Genomic DNA, 14,799 nt, shown 5'->3' with positions numbered 1-14,799 from the left:
TTGTATGAAGAAAGGTCTGTGCCAATAAGTAAAACGTCATTCCTGTAAAGGGAGTTCCTACTGATTATTTTAACAGCTATCTCTCCTGCAATTATAATTGCACATTTAATCTTCATTATACCTTTTAGAAAACTCAATTTTTCTTGGTAGAGACACTGTTAACTTAAGGCTTGCCACAAACGACCATGCGAGGCTACAGAACATCCTTGAGACATGCCCTCTCCTGCCGGCCACGGGAAAGCTTTAGGGATATGCTAAGGCCAGAATCGGATGCAAGGAGAGGTTCCAAACTTCTGGGTTACTTGTCCCCTGTAAGTTGGGGAAATTTTAAATCCATGATTCCAAATGGAAAATTTAAGAAACAATAAGTGGTTTAAGGAAATGAAGACAGGTAATTTAAAAATTCACACTGCTGAAATTTAGGAGTTTTTCTGGTTATTACTATTTTCCAAATATTACATAAAATTAAAGCCAAGGAATGTTTATACAACAAAATTCTTAAGGTTGCTAATTTTATAAGGAAACAATGAGTCAGTTACCAGCAATGGAAAAACTGATTTATGAGTGGCAACAATATGATAATTTAATCAAACTATTTAGAATTTTTATTTGAATTTGAAACAAAAATATTTCAATTCTGAAAATAGGAGAGAATGAATATAAATCCACATGCAGCGGATTAGGGAATATAATTTAGTATCTATAAATTCATTTCATCTTTTTAAAAACCACATCAGAAACAGATTACTTTTGTAAACAATTAAAGGTAACTCAATAAAAAAAGCTGTGAAGTTACAATCACTTATGCTTGTTCAAATATCATCATCAACATGAGATTAAAAAAACAAATCAGACAATGTTTCAAAATGCCTGGCTCCACTTACGATAGTTCCTAACAGTAATAATTTTAAAAATATTAACTCATTGAATTCATCCTAGGACTTTGGGAACAAAATTCTTTCCTAAAACGTGCCTACATAGTGTCCCGTTCAAAAACTAAGTTCGTCAGAGTCACAGCCTCAATACTAGATGTTAGAATTGGTGTTCAGAGTGTCAGATACTCAGAACCAGCACCATGGAGATGGTGACCCACTGGCACACTGGCCTTTTGACTCATAGGCAGAATTTACTTTAGCAAAACAATGTGTGAGTGACCAGAACTACAAAAACAAGAACACCATTTTCTTCACTCTTTGAAATAATTTATAATACAAAATGTGTAATTAGTAGGGATATTACATCCATTTGGTGGCAGATTTTAACGTGAAAGCATTTTTAGTGGGTTTGTCCTAGCGCACCCTGACAGAATGGCATTTCCTAGGTGGAAGTCCTCTGGACTTGCCAAATGCTTCCTGTTATTAAAATTTCTATAAACAACCTGAATTTGAGTTTTTTCTAGATTTCAGTCATATTTGGTTATTCTTCTGCTAAATGTAATAATGTTAAAAACTGCAGGAAGGAAAATCACAGTTGCTGTCCTCCTCCTAAGGGGCTTCCGAACCTCACCCTCATCTCCCAACTGATTTTTGGAAATAGTTCAAACTCTTTTCAAAGCCTAGTGACAAATGGAAAATTTCATACTTTGTTGTTTTAACAGACACTTCCAGATAACAAGTGTGGTCTTGTTTAGCAAAGAGGATGAGAAGGTCAATATAAGCCTGGAGAAAGTGCCCGTGTTCTGACCAACACTTTGAAAAGAACCTTTCACAGTGTCCTGAGCTCAACCAGTTACCACTCTGTGAGCTTGAGGTCTGGTTTGAGTCTGATGGGACGTCCCCTAGTTCCTCATTTGAGCACAGGAAATTCACTGTAATTTAAGACAGAAATTTATTTCTTAAGTGTCTATTTACAATCCAGATTTGAATTTAGAAGTCTTCTTTGTTTTTTAAGGAGTAAAGGAAAAGATCTTAGATTGAGCGTATCATTCTTATCTCTTTAGGGACTAGGCAGAATGCTTCAAAGCCCGTTAGTTATCTGTTTCCTTGCTGACTGTGGTGACAACCTACCCTCACTAAAAAAGCTCTCTACCCTCTGAGAGCTGCCTCCCACTTCTCAGGGCAGGCCTGTCATTCTCGAGTTGACGTGTCAAAGGGACAAGAAAACTGAGCCGCTGGATGGTGACACTTCTGTAACAAGGTTTAGAATGGTTCCTGAAAAGCCCTTTCTTAAATCTTAGCTTGCATTTCTACACTACAAGGAGCTTTTGTTAATAAATACACTCGACATTAGGAAGAGGGGACAGAAAGGTAACACAGGATTACATCTTTGCTTCCTTCTTAATCCCCTTCCCCTCACTCAAAATATTTAAATATTACATTACTGCTTATCCAGTTGGAATTCCTTTGATCAGATTACAAGTTTGGTTCCAAAGTCATATCTCTCACTCCTCAGAAATCACACTAATTCTTTCTCCTGTGTCTGTTAGTTATCCGACTGTGGCTTAAAGGCCCCTCCTGCACGGCTGTCCTCCCCCAGCGGCCACCCTCTAGCTCGTGTCCAGAGCTGTGCCATGCTCCTTATTCAGGATGATGTTGACAATCTCACCCTCGTGCTCTTTCATATGATCTAGGAGATTTTCTTTGCTGGTTGATTCAAAACCACAGATGCAGCAGCAGAAGAGCAGGACGCAGTACTCCATCCCAGGAGGCGCCAGACTGGAGATTTTTTCTAAACTATATGAGGTATTATTTGTAGGGCTCAGTTTTTCATTCTCGTTGGGACCTACAGCTTCACTGGGAGTCTGGGAAATCAGTTCTGAAGATGACACCAAATTTTCTGAACTTGTGGTGATGGGATCAGCTTTCTCCTCACTGTTTAACAAAGTCTTTGCAGGAGATTTCCCTAGAACTCTGAAAACAAAACAAAACACCAAACTTTGAGTGGGATCAGGCAGGACAAGCAGATTTCATGCCAGCTTTAATTACATACTAAGTATAGCGACGGAAGGGGTAGGAGGGATACCTGCCGCTCCGTGAAATGGCGTCATTGATGGCCTTGTTCACCTGCTCGTAGTTGTAGTTCTGGTCACTCGCGTGTCTCCACATGTGGGACTTGAGGGAAGGAGGGTGGCTGCACACGTACCCACACAGAGAGCATCTGGAAGGCAGGCAGGCACGTGTCAGTCAGAACCGCCCAGATGCCGCCTAAAACATGATTCTAACAACTATTAAATTTCTTCTTCTAAAGCTTTATTGGACATGTCATGTCTCACTGAGTCTAGGAAGTCACTGATTGTAGGATACACATTCATTTCAGAGACGTCCTACAATCAATCAATGAAAGGAATTTTATAATTTGTAAGAATCTGTGAGAATCAAGACAAATATCTCAGATTATTTTAGCTATTAACAGTATTTGGAAAGATCTCTAATATGTGTATAATAATATAGAAAATCTCTTCGCTGTAAATTATTTAACCACAGATGCAAACAAAGACTTACAAAATTAATACTTTATGCCACTCTATTTCTTTTCTTTTTTTTCTTTCTTTTTTTTTTTTTTGAGACAGAGCCTCAAGCTGTCCCCCTGGGTAGAGTGCTGTGGCATCACAGCTCACAGCAACCTACAACTCCTGGGCTCAAGCGAGTCTCCTGCCTCAGCCTCCCAAGTAGCTGGGACCACAGGTGCCCGCCACAATGCCCGGCTATTTTTTGGTTGCAGCCATCATTGTTGTTTGGCGGCCCAGGCTGGATTCAAACCTGCCACCTTAGGTGCATGTGGCTGGCACCTTAGCTACTTGAGCCATGGGCACCGAGCCATGCCACTCTATTTCTTAAGAAAGCAAAAAGCATTAATGATTTTCAGCATAAACTTTGTACTTATTTATAGATTCACAGAAAACGGAAGTAGCAGTCTTAAAAAAGCTTCAACAATTCAGATTTCATAAATAAAACATAATAATCTTTAAAACATTTCTATTAAAAATAATTATTCCACATATTTGAGAATCTGAATTCAATAATGAAGTACTTTAAAAAAAATTCATAGAGCACTTTGAGGTTAACAGGAAAAATGGCCATGTGGTAAGTACAGAGTTCTCTCCCCCCACCCAGTGGCTCCTGTTAACATCTTGCAGATGAAGCAGCTATACTGATACATTATTATTAACTGAAGCCTGCAGCTTACCCATGGGTTCACAGCGCGTTCTGTATCATTCTGTGTTTTGACAAACCTATGATGTTGCGAATCTGCCGCTACAGTGTCACACTGCAGTCTCACTGCCCTGAAGTCCCCTGGGCCTCCCCTACTCATCCTTCCCTCCTGCCCTGAGTCCCTGACCAACCACTCATCTTTTTATTGGCTCCATGGCTTTGCCTTTTCAAGAGTGTTGTGTCACTGGGGTCACAGCAATATGCACTAAAGATTTTCCACGTCTTTGCATGGCTTCGTAATTCTTACCATTGAATACCACGATAATAATGGTATAGACATACCAGTTTTTTAATTCATTCACCTACTGAAAAGTGCTGCGTATCTTGGTTGCTTCCAGTTTTTGCCATTATGAATAAAAGAGAAATGAACATTCTCATGCAAGTTTTTCTGTGTGGATACAGATTTTCATCACTTGGGTAAATACCTAGGAGCATAACTGCTGGACTGGACTGTAACCCAATGTAGACTTCACAAAGACATTTCTGTTAAATACTTAACTCAAACCTAACAAATAAGATAACTCCCCTGAACTCTTCCCTACACATTTAGAAACATGGTCAGCAGGAAAGAGGCATGAAGAAAACCAAATGGCCTAAGAGTAAGTAACACAGTGACACTCTGGCAGGGACCGACTCTCACCCTCACTCACACCCCGTCTGACTTCATGGGAGCAGGCAGCAGTGTTCTTTATTACACATCCTGAGGAATCAGGTCCAAGGCCAAGGATCTCTGATCTCAAAGAATATTAGCCCACTTATGGCAATAAATAGACAATTTTTGGATAGAACTTGCAAGAAATTCAAATGTAGGAAAAGATGTTCAGTCTCACTGATAAAATACACCACTACTGTATCAGATTGGCAAAGATGAATAATTCTGTAAGACGTGGAATCTCGTAAGATCTTTTGCAAATGTAGAGAAGAGGAAACACACAAATTGTATGTGTGTATTAGGATCTTGAAGAGCATTAAGACTGAAGAGGCGTGTGGGGCACCCCCACAAACCCTGTCTTGGTGTTTACCCCAAGACACTCCTGTACGTGCTGGTCACAAGATGAACACTACAACCCACAACCCCTGTTTTCCCACAAGGATATGGAAATCAACTGGTTCATTTTCATATACTGGAATGTCACAAACCAGTCCCAATGAAGAAACTAGATTTATACTTATCATCACAAAGCAACTGTCAATAATGATCAGTGAAAAAGAAGAGTTACTGAAAAGACCTGTATAGGACACGATTTAAATGAACTGTTACGACATCAAACCCAGCAGTGTGTACCGCCTACGTCAGGTCTGCAGACACACCCACACACAGGTTCTACACACACGCACTTCACACACTGTGAATGGACCGGGAAGTTACTTAACAATGCCTGGAAACGCCACGGCAGCATAAAGAAGACAAGTTCCCTCTTCACAAGGAAGGGGTGAAACAGCACCAAGTAAGATTTTAGCTGTTATCTACAAAGTTTTTTCTTCAAAATTTAAAATTTTTGAAATGTTTCATTATTTGAATATTTGAAAACTGAGGCTATTCTTTTAAGATTTTATAGTTTGCTCTGTCTTTCTGAGACTTTACAGCTAGAACAATAAGACAAATAAAATCACATTTCACTCTTGGCTACACACACAAAAACCTAACTTTAATACATTTTATTTTGTCCATTTATATCTGAGATGCAGCAATTTTCTGACAAACCTCAACAAATTTATTTTCACTAACATCTTCATAAAAGGGCCAGCAATTGCGATTTTTCTCTGCTCCCCCAGCCGTTAGACTCAGGGCATCCCTCACTGCCCTGGTCACACAGCAGCATGCAGGGCAGCGAGGCCACGGCCCCATGTTCAGATGTCCCTCTGCCTGTCTGACAGTCCCATCTCTGACACCAGTGACAGCCAGTTGTCACGTCTCCTTCAGCTGTCACAGTCTCTCCTCTGCTTGGTTTTTAATGACCCTGAGAGAGTTGAGGAATACTGGTCAGGTATTTCCGAGGCAGTCTGACGTTGTCCTCATGTTAAGCTGGGTTATGGATTCCTGGGAGGAGCCACAGAGGGAAAGTGCCCCCCTCCTCTCAGCAAACTGTCACGTGGCCTATCACTGTGGGTGCTGACCTGGTCACCAGACTGAGCTCAGGCGTCTCTTCCACATCCCCTCTTCCTACACGTAGGGAGGATGTCCCTCTGCAGCTCACATGTGTCCTCACCTGCTGGACTTCTTTCAACTATTTACATATATTTGTATCAGTAAGGACACTTGGATAATTATATTATATTTTGGGATATAATTCAATGTTGCATTATTTATTTTGCTCAAGTCATTCCAACTTTGACCACGTGGGCCTCTCTGGTTGGCTCCTCTGTCTGTCCTGCTACACGCCCATTGTTTGTTTGTCTGTGGGGCAACTCCTTCCTCACTTGCTGGCACGAGATCCTCCACGACTGGCTCGGTGACCGCAGCTCAGTGGTTAAGGCGCCGGCCACATACACCAAGGCTGGCGGGTTCCAAACTGGCCTGGGCCAGCTAAACAACAATCACAACTGCAACAAAAAATAGGCGGGTGTTGTGGTGAGCACCTGTAGTCCTAGCTACTCGAGAGACTGAGGCAAGAGAATCACTTAAGCCCAGGAGTTGGAGGTTGCTGTAAGCTGTGATGTCACAGCACTTTACTGAGGATGACATTATGACTCTGTCTCAAAAAAAAAAAAAAAAAGATCCTCCACAATTATTCTAGGTATTCCCTACCCCCATCCCAAATTAGCTCAAGTGTTTCTCTAGTTCTTTCTTTTAATTGAAGAATTTTATCAAAAACCCAGATCTGGGTGATGGGTGAACTGCTTTAATTTTATAAATAACTCATTCCTGACTTTAAAAAGTTCATTGCAGAGGATTACAAATATACAGGAAAAAATTCAAAGAAAATAAAAATAACTTATGATGTTATCACTAGATAGAACCAATATTATCATTTTGGTATATACTTTCCAGTCTTTCAAAGTCTGTTTTATTAATATTCCCCAATATGATTTAAACTTTCTACAAAAAAAAATTTCATGGTTGCCTAGTAATCCATCATTGGATAAAACTGGTGGAATTCTACCTGAAAGGGAGGCAGTGGACCGGCAGAGATCTCACAGACCACCAAGGCTTATATGAAAGGTATTAAGGAGGAGAGGGAGAGGGGAGAGAGATGAGGACAGAGTGGAGAAGAGAAGAGAGGGAGGGAGAGCAGAGACGGGGGGGGGCGGGGGGCGGGGGGCGGGGAGAGAGAGAGAGACAGAGAGGAGAAACGTACCCTTATATAGGGAAGTCTAAGGATGGTGATGGGCTGGTGGGATAACCAATAAGGAGTTACTGCTCCAGTGGAAAGAGTCGTTCTAGGCGGCAGCAGGTAATTGGAACAGAGTGATGAGGTAAGTGGACCACTCCCTGTGCTTGGGGAGCAGTTGTAACTTTAAGGGCAGGAAGGGGCTTTCTGAGGCAATTATCTAACATTCCTCCCTTCTTGATATATAAAAAAATAGGGGGTTGGCCTTGGGATAGTGGATGTTTAGTTTTCTCTTCTGTAGTTTCTTCCTGCTGGGAGGGGCACGTAGTTTCAATTGGCCAACTACAGGAGGATTATGATTTTTCATTGGGAGGATGTAAGATTTTCTTTTTAGATTACCCTTTTAGTGGTGATTGTTTAGAAATGGTGTTTAGGAAGGTCTTGTGGCTTGGAGTAGAATATAGCTTATTCACGAAGAACAGTTTCTTTTTTTTGTAGGTTGTAAGATGTATCTGCGGTGTAGTTATCTGTTAAGACACCTTTTGAGAGTTTAGTTTGAATAAAACGAGTTCTGTATGGAGTAATAGTTACTAGTTTAAGGATGATAACTATAAGTGTGAAGAAAGATAGAAGGGTAGAGTGGGTTTTGAGTTAATTAAGAGAAGTTTGATGATTTTGATTTATGTTGTTTTTGGAGTTTGAGGTTTGTTTTTATGTTTATTTTAGTTATAATTTTTTATTGTTGTTAGTAAGCGAAGTATGGTAATTTGAGTGACCTGTTTTATATGGGTTGTTGGATAGAGAGGAGGCATTGGAATAGGTTTATTTTGTGTAATAATTTTAAAATTAGGTAATAATATAATTATAGAATAGAGACTTTGAATTTATTTGTGAGAGAGGAAAGAAAGCTTTGAGAAATTGTAGTCAAGTTTGAGAGTTGGGGTGAAACAACTTATGGAGATACATGAGGAGGTTACGAGTGGGAGGTTGATTTGTTTCTTTTATTGTATTAGGACTAGGGGTAGACACAAGTAGGAGGTGAGAGGAGGTGTCAGGAGATGAGCTGATGTGCAATTTTAATCACGAGTGGATGACGAGTTAGAGGCAGTAGGTAAGAGGGATGCAGGATTTAGTGTGGGACATGCGTCAGGTAAGAGACAGGTTTGAAGGTTAAGAATGGGGCATGGTGGTAGGGTTTGAAGATTTTTGTATGTTAAAAGATCAGATAGAGAATGAGGGGACAGGATAGTAGTAGGGGAACTAAAAGTGAGTTTCTTTGATTCTTATATTAGAGTAATTGTGGCTGCTAATGCCTTGAGACAAGAGGCCTAACTTCGAACGGTGTGATTTAATTATTTTGAGAGATAAGTAATTGGAGGAAAGGTTGGGTGCAGCTGATGTTTAAGTATATTGAGAGTAAACTGACAGTTTTTTTGTAATATATAGGAGGAAGTGGCAAGAAAGATTAGGAAGGTGAAGGGCTGGAGGTTTTAATGAAGTATGCTGTAGAGATTTAAAAGGCGTGGAAATGGAGGTTAGGAGAGGTTGATGAGGGTATTTTGAGTAGTACTATATAAAGGAATAGCTAAGAGAGAAAAGTCGGGAATTTAAGTTTTGAGGTATTTAGTTAATCTAGGAGAGGAGTTCTTGTTTTGTAGTGGGTAGAAGAAAGTTGTGCAGGTTTATCTGTTTATGGTAATAGCTTTGAAGTTTGGGACAAAAGGCTTGTATAACAGGTTGAAGTTTAAGAGAAAAGATTGGGGAAGTGGATATTGACGTTGAGAAGAAAAATAGAGGGTTTTTAGTTTAACAAGAATTGGAGAGTAGGAGGTAATTGAGGGGGCTTCGTATCTTAAATCTTAGGATTTATTTGCTCTGGTGGAATAGGCCAGGGTGACGGGTTTTTCATGGCGTGGGAAAGGACGAGGCAGAGTGAGGCAGGAGGAGACGGGTCAGCATTTATCAATTTAAGATTAAAAGTGAGGGTGGTATCTAGCTTGGAAAGTATGTTACGTCCTAGAAGGGGAACTGGATAGGAAGGTAATATTAAAAGGAATATATAAATGAGAAATTGCCAATTATGTAGTGTAAATAAGGAGTCTGATGTGGATGGTGGGAAAAATACTTTACCCCAACAATAGATTTAGGTAATAGGAGGTAGGGCCGCTGAACTCTTTAAGAACTGAGAAGCTAGCTTCTGTGTCTAACAGGAAGGCAATTATTCTACCTGCCACCATCAGGGTTACTCTTGGCTCCATAGAGGTGCGTTAGGTGAGAGAAGTCAGGGTTCTGGTCAGTCTTCAGACGAGGCAAGCCCCGACAAGTCTGTTGTATGTAGGTACCGAAGGTTGGCTGGCCCTATGGCCTCTTTGGGCCAAGGGGCAGTCAGCCTTCCACTGGCCCTTTTTTGGAGAGAGGGCATGGTCCTGGCAGGGGCCTGGGATTGAGGCAACATCATACCCAGTGGCTTTCTTCACCATATTTGTAGCAAGGTCCAGGTGGTTGAGTCATGAAGTGGTCTTTGGCCCCTGACGACTTAGGCAGGTTAGAATGATGGTCTCTGTGACAGTTTGTAATGTTTTGAGCTAGCATTTGATAATTTGGGGTTTGAAAACTTTTTTTCTCCTTTTGGAAAATATCATCTTGTTCCGTGTGAATTTTAAAGACTGTATTTAAGATTATAGCTTGGGGTGTTAGGGGTCCATGCTCCAAGTATTTTAGTTTAAGTTTGATGTCGGAGTAATTTTGTTAAAGAAATAAGTTACAAAAATGTTTTTCCCATTTATTGTTTTAGGATTTAAGTTAGTATACTTAATAAAAGCTTCCATAAGGTGTTGGAGGAAAGTTGAAGGATTTTTAGATTTACTTTGTATGACTTTCTGTAATTTATCATAATTGATAGTCTTCTTGGCGGAAGCTTTAAGTCCGTAATGAAAATGTTTCTATTTTTTCTCCCAGTATTATTACAATTTTAATTTGGCTGAGAGTTAGGGATTGTAGTGTTACTTGCAGGATGGTTACTGTTTGATATATGAAATTGCTCTGCTGCCTCTGGCGCCTTCTTCCACACTCGTTTATGCTCATTATATAATAAAAACATAATGTTAGGTAAGTTAATAGGATATAGTAATAAATTGAAATTTTTGAATAAAATGAGAAGGATTAGAAGTAAAGAAATTTAGTTTACACAGTGACATGGAGGAGCTGGAGGAAGAGAGGGGTAGAGGTTTGGAAGTGTTTTTTAAAGTAGCTGGTGTTGACTGAGCGACATGAAAGAATTCTGAGGGCTACTTGGAGGGAAGGAGTTAGGAGACGAGCTCATTTGGTTGATGGAGAAGTAGGAGGGATAGAGGGTGGAGGCAACTGGGTGGTTGAGGAAGGAGTTGAATATGGCGGGGCTGAAACAAAAACCACTTCGCTTCCAGGGCCGGTGGTTGCATGCCTATGGCAGGGAGTTTATTGGCCGGGTTGAATAGGTTTCGTTTAGGGAGATGGAGAGTAGAAGAGTCTTTTACAAGTGAACTTTTCTAGAACTAGAATATAAATGTTTTGACACAATGACTAAGCAAATGACACGAAATCTATGTTAACCAGCTTGATGAAAGTATTTCAAATTGTATATGAAAACACTACACTGTACCCCATGTTTGCATTAATGTATACAGCTATCATTTAATAAAAAAAAAAAAAGAGAACTTTGGAATTACTCGAACATAAATTAAGTTTGGTTTTAAGATACGAGAAGTCCTGAATATAGGGGACCTCTCTCCATTTCCCAAGGTGCTTGTAATAGTTTTTTAAGTCTCAAATTAAAGAAAAATTAAATGAATTATAGTTTGGTTGTTTAGTTTGTAAAGTGGCCAAACCTCGGTAGAGAGTTTAACTGATTTTTTGGCTTTAAGTTCAATTCGAATTTTACCAGGTGGTGTGATAAGTACCCTGAGGGGGAGTTAGGTGGGACAGAATGGCCTGTACTCATGGCAATCGTCCCAGGAATAATGTGTGAGCAGAATCACGCGAGGACCAGGACAAAGGGCAGATGTCTCCACTGCTTTGTGGCTGGTTGAGAGAATGAGGACACATGTCTAGGACAGTCATCACTGTACCCAGATCGGTGTCAGACCCATGGGGCTGAGGAGAGCTTGAGACCTGGTGTCAGGAATTTTTGTGTGAGGCGTGGAAACCCTGGGCTAAGCCATGCAAGGTCAATGGGAATAGGGAACTCAAGCCTTGAGAAACAGGTGAATTGCCAGGAATGTTAGCAATAGATTGCTAGAGCCCATGATTATGGAAAATTCGCTCCCAGGTGTACTCACCAAATTTGAATGAGCCCAGTGTTGCGTGCTGGTTAGAGCGTCTTGGTGGATGGACACAAGCCGATGGGGTGGTGAGCTGCTGGGAGTATGAAAGAGAATAGGGAATCTCCAGGAGTTAAAATCCCGTGGAGGGGGTAGAAGTTACTTTTGGGAGCATTCCCTAATTAAAACCCACTTCTGACACCAGATGAAAGGGAGGCACTCGACAGGCAGAGATCTCACAGACCACCAAGGCTTGTACAAAAGGTCTTTACTGGGAGGGAAGGAGGCTGCAGAGCAGCACCGAGGACGAGAGGAAAAGAGGGAAGAGAGATGAGGAGAGAGTGGAGAAAGAAGAGAGAGAAGGAGAGCAGAGAAGAGAGAGGGGGGAGAGGAGAGAAACGTACCCTTATATAGGGAAGTCTCAGAATGGTGACGGGATGGTGGGATAACCAGTAAGGAGTTACTGCTCCAGATGAAAGAACCGTTCGGGAAGGGCAGCAGGTAATTGGAACAGAGGGATGAGATAAGGGGGCCACGTCCTATGCTTGGGGAGCAGTTGCAACTTTAAGGGCAGGAAGGGGCTTTCTGAGGCAATTATCTAACACTACTCACCAATTCCATATTGCTTAATGGAGTTGTAAAACAGACAATCAACTATGTGTAAGAATTTCAGGCACTTAAGGCTTTTGATAAAATCATGAAGAACACAGTGCATGAACTAACTGTACACCCGTACAGGGGGTTTTATTCTAAAAACACAGATGGTTAAACATTAGGAAATCTATTGCTATTATTCACCATTTAAAAGGATCAGAAAAGTCATTTCCATTGTTATTGCTGAGACAATCTAAAAGAATTCAGTATCAATTAAATAACCTTTTATTAAAAATGGAAATCATCAAACAGAGACAAAATTATAAAGAAAAGTATAAGGAATCTGTATTACCCAGTGTCAATAATTATCAGGAGTTTGCCAATTTTGTTTCATGTATATTCTCCCAACTTAAATTTCCTTTTTTTTTTTTTTTTGCAGAAATGTCTTTTTCAAAGTAAGGACTTGGACGGTATCTGTGCATCGTATTTGGCTGGTCTGTATGTAAGTCTCTTTTAATCAGTTCACAGCTTGCTTTCCCTTTATACATCTGTATGCTGAAGACACAGGTTAACCGCCTTGTAGAACTTCCCAGGCATGTGTGCTCTGCGGCCTGCACCGAGCACTTTTTCTGATGATGGCGTTTACTACATCCCTATCTCGCTCACATTTCTAGTAAGTGGCAGTGAGATCCAGAAAAGGGTTTCTCAATCTCAGCACTCAACATTTTGGGCTACATAATTCTTTACAGCAGGGGCTATTCTGAGATTTTAGGTTGACCAGCAGCAGGCTTGGCCTCTCCCCCCTGTTATGATGAACAATAACTTCTCCAGACATTGCCAAATGTCCTCTGGGCAGGGGGGAGACCTCTGGGTGAGAACCACTGATGTGGAGGTTTCATTAGGCACAAGATCAGATTTTTTTAAATTCCTTTTTTAAAAAAAAACTGTTTCTCTTTTTTTTTTCCTCTTTTTTTTTGAAATTAAATCATAACTGTGTACATAAATGCCTTTATGGGGTACAATGTGCTGATTTGGAAAGCTTACATCAAACTGGTTAATATAGCCTTCACCTCACTTACTTAATTGCTGTGTTAAGACATCTATACTCTACTCTTAATAGATTTGACGTGTACCCTTGCCATATGCACCATAGGTGAGGTCCCACCGATTACCTTCCCTCCACCCAACCTCCCTCCTTTCCTCCTTCATCCTGGACTACAGTTGTGTTTTATCTTTCATGTGAAAGTGGGAGTGATTATATATTGGTTTCATAATACTACTGAGTACACTGGATACTTTTTCTTGCATTCTTGAGATACTTTACTAAGAAGAATATGTTCCAGCTCCAGCCATGTAAACATAAAAGAGGTAAAGTCTCCATCTTTTTTAAGGCTGAATAGTCCATGGTGATCTCTCTCTCATTTTTAAATAAACACACTCCGTGGGTGCAGCTATGTACTTCCCACCATCACACTCAGGAGACACTCAGACCAGGCTGATGGCCACAGACGTGACACATAGAGCACAACAGACATTCTGTACCAACACAGATTCTTCTTTTTTTTTGAGACACAGCCTCACTATGGCATCATAGCTCATAGCAACGTCAAACTCTTGGGCAGCCTCCCAAGTAGCTGGGATTACAGGCATCTGCCACAACGCCTGGCTATTTTCTTATTGTAGTTGTCATTGCTTTTTAGGAGGCCTGGGCCAGGCTCGACCCTGTCAGCCTTGATGCATGTGGCTGGCACAGTAACCACTGTGCTATGGGCGCTGAGCCCCAACACAGATTCTTAAACTGCTCTACAAAATACAGTAGAGAGGTAATTCCTCAACCTGACAAAATCTATCACTGAGGAGACATTAGAAGCATTTCCATTAAGCCTAAGAACAAAACAAGAATGTCCACCATCTCTATTATTTAGGGTTGGGGAGGGACTGGTCAGTTCATGAGAGAAGATAAAGAACTAAGAGGTTTACATTTGAAGGGAAGAGTGAGGAATTATTTGCAGATAATTATATAACTTGACAATTATCTAACTGACAAAAGAAAATCAAAACTGTTACAAATAATAAGACAACTCAGTTGGGGCACAAAGCTGACCATATAGATCAACAACTTTCCTACATGAAAACAATATCAAAATGCTAGGAGAAAGGAAAAAACACAATTTCTAACAGCCATGGGAAAGCAGCTCACACAGGCATGCAGGGATGAGCTTGCGTATGTCTGTGAGGTCCGCACTGGCTCTGCACGGCTCTGAGGCGCACACAGGTGCTACCACAGCTTAGTGAAAAGCCATTGGTCCCCCAAAGGCACGGTTCAAAAGTCAATGACTGTCGGAGGCATGGTGACTGTGAGTAACAGCGGAGCACAAGCTTCCCTGGGAGGTCTTCAGTCTACCACACACACAGGCATCACTACCAGGGACTGGTCACACCAGTCCGGGAGTGTCTGTGACTGGTCACTGTGCTTCTGCTCGG

At 40.9% G+C, this 14,799-nt stretch overlaps 1 protein-coding gene across 2 annotated transcripts in view; it reads right to left on the bottom strand.

The window, feature by feature from the left end:
* Positions 1-687: 687 nt before the first annotated feature.
* ZNF507 (zinc finger protein 507) overlaps positions 688-14,799 on the bottom strand; it is a 40,699-nt gene continuing 26,587 nt past the window's right edge. For both annotated transcript variants that reach the window (XM_023518362.1, XM_012810535.2), the window contains 2 exons: positions 2,962-3,096; positions 688-2,849 (listed from right to left, as the gene is read on the bottom strand). In XM_023518362.1, coding sequence (XP_023374130.1) covers positions 2,486-2,849; positions 2,962-3,096 — 499 coding nt within the window. In that variant the 3' untranslated portion in view covers positions 688-2,485. The remainder of the gene's footprint in view (positions 2,850-2,961; positions 3,097-14,799) is intronic.

This window comes from Otolemur garnettii, unplaced genomic scaffold, assembly GCF_000181295.1.
Source record: "Otolemur garnettii isolate 467f Iridium unplaced genomic scaffold, OtoGar3 scaffold00135, whole genome shotgun sequence".
Classification (NCBI taxonomy): Eukaryota; Metazoa; Chordata; class Mammalia; order Primates; family Galagidae; genus Otolemur; species Otolemur garnettii.
The sequence above is the reverse complement of the archived record's forward strand: the minus strand, read 5'-3'. Positions and strand labels throughout refer to the sequence as shown.